General features: G+C 67.7%; 1 protein-coding gene across 1 annotated transcript; it reads left to right on the plus strand.

Moving 5' to 3' along the window:
* The first annotated feature begins 667 nt into the window (after window positions 1-667).
* LOC120512337 (dystrophia myotonica WD repeat-containing protein-like) lies at window positions 668-2,639 on the plus strand. Its single transcript, XM_039730503.1, has 2 exons — window positions 668-1,507; window positions 2,383-2,639. Exons 1-2 carry the CDS (start codon window positions 683-685, stop codon window positions 2,428-2,430), a joined length of 873 nt encoding a protein of 290 aa, XP_039586437.1. The 5' UTR covers window positions 668-682; the 3' UTR covers window positions 2,431-2,639.
* The last annotated feature ends 1,336 nt before the right edge of the window (window positions 2,640-3,975 follow it).

Genomic DNA, 3,975 nt, shown 5'->3' on the forward strand with positions numbered 1-3,975 from the left:
GGGGAGTGAGGGCAAAGGTGACCCCAGGGACAGTGACAGTGACCCCAGGGACAGTGACAGTGACCCCAGGGTTGGTGACAGTGACCCCAGGGTGGGTGGCAGTGACCCAGGGACAGTGACAGTGACCCCAGGGTTGGTGACAGTGACCCCAGGGTTGGTGGCAGTGACCCCAGGGTGGGTGGCAGTGACCCAGGGACAGTGACAGTGACCCAGGGTTGGTGACAGTGACCCCAGAGACAGTGACAGTGACCCCAGGGACAGTGACAGTGATTACAGGGTTGGTGACAGCCCCAGTGGTGGCCCGGGGTGGGCACAGAGTCCTTGAGGAGCACCGGGGGTGACATCCCCTGCCTGTGACAGTGCCACCATGGAGGTGCCAGTGCCACCCCGCCAGTGCCGGTGCCACCTCACTGGTGACAGTGACAGTGACCCCAGGACCCTCCTGGCAGCCCCTTTGGTGACCCAGGGTGGGCACAGAGTCCTTGAGGAGCACCGGGGGTGACATCCCCTGCCTGTGACAGTGCCACCATAGCGGTGCCAGTGCCACCATGGAGGTGCCAGTGCCACCCTGCCGGTGCCCGTGCCACTGAGGCGGTGCCAGTGCCACTGTGGCGGTGCCAGTGCCACCCCGTGGGTGCCAGTGCCACTGTGGCGGTGCCGGTGCCACCATGGAGGTGCCACCATGGAGGTGCCAGTGCCACCCCGCGGGTGCCAGCGCGCTGTGCCGTGTCCGCAGGCGCTGGACCTGCAGCGGCCCATCGACAAGCGCGTGTACAAGGGCACGCAGCCCACGTGCCACGACTTCAACCAGTTCACGGCGGGCGCCGAGACGCTGCCGCTGCTCGTGGGCTTCTCGGCCGGCCAGGTGCAGTACCTGGACCTGGCCAAGAAGGACAGCGCCGGGCGGCTCTTCAACGAGGAGGTGAGGGGCCACCGGGGCCACCAGGAGCCCTTGGGATCACCCATGGGACCACCAGGAACCCTTGGGAGCCCTCTGGGACCAGCCCGACCTCCCCAGGGCCACCGGGAACCCTTTGGGACCTGCAGGACCTCCCCGGGGCCACCAGGAACCCTCGGGAGCCCCATGAGCTCGCTGTCCCGCTCCAACAGCCTCCCGCAGCCCGGCGGGGGTCCCCAGGTCTCGCCGCGGGTCCCCCCGGTGCTGAGCGTGGGGCGCTTCGCCACGCTGACCCTGCGGGACCCCCGCGGCGCCCCCGAGAAGGAGCACAAACGTTACCACAGCCTGGGCAACATCAGCCGGGGAGGGGGCAACGCCGAGAAACCCCCCCCCGGCGGCGGCCCGGGGGGCTCGCGGGGGTCTCTGGACATGGCCAAGGTGCTGGGCACGGCGCTGTGCCCGCGGCTGCACGAGGTGCCGCTGCTGGAGCCGCTGGTGTGCAAGAAAATCGCCCAGGAGAGGCTGACGGTGCTGCTGTTCCTGGAGGATTGCATCGTGACGGCCTGCCAGGAGGGGCTCATCTGCACCTGGGCACGGCCCGGGGTCTCTGTGAGTCTGGGGAGGGGTCTCCGAGGGGATTTGGGGGGTCTCAGAGAGGATTTGGGATGGTTTAGGGAGGAATTGGGGTGTCAGGAGGTCCAGGTTTGTAAGGTGCCAGCCTGCCAGGAGGGGCTCATCTGCACCTGGGCACGGCCCGGGGTCTCTGTGAGTCTGGGGAGGGGTCTCCGAGGGGATTTGGGGGGTCTCCGAGGGGATTTGGGGCTCTCAGAGGGGATTTGGGGTGGTTTAGTGGGGATTTGGGGGGATTTTGGGGTCCCAGCATCACCAGGACCACATGGTGACAGGATCTCGGGACAGGCTCGTCTGTCCCCGGGGGCGACCCGAGGCTCCCCGTGGGTCTGGGGGCATCCGGGAGGGGATTCGGGGTGTCCGGGAGGGGTTTTGGGGTGTCCCGGAGGGGTTTTGGGGTGGTTTAGAGGGGATTTGGGACATCCCGGAGGGGTTTTGGGGTGGTTTAGGGGGGATTTGGGGTGGTTTAGGGGGGATTTGGGGTATCCGGATGGGATTCGGGGTGTCCCGGATGGGATTTGGGGTGTCCTGGATGGGATTTGGGGTGGTTTAGAGGGGTTTTGGGGTGTCCCGGATGGGATTTGGGGTGGTTTAGGGGGTTTTGGGGTGTCCGGGAGGGGATTCGGGGTGTCCCGGATGGGATTTGGGGTGGTTTAGGGGGGATTTGGGGTGTCCCGGATGGGATTCGGGCTGTCCGGGTTGAGTTTTTGGGGGACAAACCGCGGATTTTGGGGACGGGGCGGAGCCTTGGGGGGGAATCCCCGGGGTGTCCCCGCGGTGACGTCACAGGGAGTGGCGTGTGTCCCCTCCCCCGGTGACACCGCTGTCCCCTCCCTCCCTCCTTCCCCCCGCAGGGCCTGTCCTCGCAGAACGGCGGCTCCCCGAGTGGCACCGTGGTGTAGCTGTCACCTGTGTCACCCGCCGTGTCACCCGCCAGGACACACCCGTGTCACCCGCCGTGTCACCCGCCAGGACACACCCGTGTCACCCGTGTCACCTGACGTGTCACCCGCCAGGACACACCCGTGTCACCTCCCGGGTCACCGTGTCGCTCGTGTCACCCGTCGGGACACACCCGTGTCACCCGCCGGGGTCCCCCGTGTCACCCGCAGTGCCGTGGGACCTGACCGAGGACGTGCTGGCCCCCCGGCCGCCCCCCCCCCGCGCCCCCCCCGCCGCCGGGGACCCGCCGCCCTCCGTGCCGGGGCTGCCGCGCTCGCTGTCCCGCTCCAACAGCCTCCCGCAGCCCGGCGGGGGTCCCCAGGTCTCGCCGCGGGTCCCCCCGGTGCTGAGCGTGGGGCGCTTCGCCACGCTGACCCTGCGGGACCCCCGCGGCGCCCCCGAGAAGGAGCACAAACGTTACCACAGCCTGGGCAACATCAGCCGGGGAGGGGGCAACGCCGAGAAACCCCCCCCCGGCGGCGGCCCGGGGGGCTCGCGGGGGTCTCTGGACATGGCCAAGGTGCTGGGCACGGCGCTGTGCCCGCGGCTGCACGAGGTGCCGCTGCTGGAGCCGCTGGTGTGCAAGAAAATGGCCCAGGAGAGGCTGACGGTGCTGCTGTTCCTGGAGGATTGCATCGTGACGGCCTGCCAGGAGGGGCTCATCTGCACCTGGGCACGGCCCGGGGTCTCTGTGAGTGCGGGCAGGGGTCTCCGAGGGGATTTGGGGGGTCTCCGAGGGGATTTGGGGTGGTTTAGAGGGGATTTGAGGGTCTGGGGTAGGGTTTGGGGGTGTCAGGAGGTCCAGGTTTGTGTTGTGCCAGCCTGCCAGGAGGGGCTCATCTGCACCTGGGCACGGCCCGGGGTCTCTGTGAGTCTGGGGAGGGGTCTCCGAGGGGATTTGGGGGGTCTCAGAGGGGATTTAGAGGAAATTTGTGGTGTTTGAGGGGGGTTTGGGGTGTCAGGAGCTCCAGGTTTGTATGGTGACAGCCTGCCAGGAGGGGCTCATCTGCACCTCGGCACGGCCCGGGGTCTCTGTGAGTCTGGGGAGGGGTCTCCGAGGGGATTTGGGGGGTCTCAGAGGGGATTTAGAGGAAATTTGTGGTGTTTGAGGGGGGTTTGGGGTGTCAGGAGCTCCAGGTTTGTATTGTGCCAGCCTGCCAGGAGGGGCTCATCTGCACCTGGGCACGGCCCGGGGTCTCTGTGAGTCTGGTCCCCTCCCCTCCCCCCCCCGTGCCTTCGTCACTTTATTGTCCCCGCGGGGCCACCGCGCCCCCCCCGTTATTTATACTAAAGAGACTTTTTGGCACCCGGGTGGCACCGGCGTGGCCGGGGAGGGGACACCGAGGGGACACTGAGGGGAGAGAGCGGGGACACAGAGACAGAGCGGGGACACTGAGGGGACACTGAGCGGGGACACTGAGGGGACACTGAGGGGAGAGAGCGGGGACAGCGAGGGGACAACGCGGGGATAGCGAGGGGACACTGAGGGACAGAGTGGGGACATT

Source organism: Passer montanus, unplaced genomic scaffold, assembly GCF_014805655.1.
Source record: "Passer montanus isolate IOZ18808 unplaced genomic scaffold, ASM1480565v1 scaffold723, whole genome shotgun sequence".
Taxonomy (NCBI): Eukaryota; Metazoa; Chordata; class Aves; order Passeriformes; family Passeridae; genus Passer; species Passer montanus.

Bases quoted from the DNA above. Each gene is read 5' to 3' on its own strand.
- LOC120512337 (XM_039730503.1), top strand. From the start codon at position 683: ATGGAGGTGCCAGTGCCACCCCGCGGGTGCCAGCGCGCTGTGCCGTGT. The intron at 1,508-2,382 runs GTGAGTCTGGGG...TTCCCCCCGCAG, and splicing joins GGGCACGGCCCGGGGTCTCT to GGCCTGTCCTCGCAGAACGG.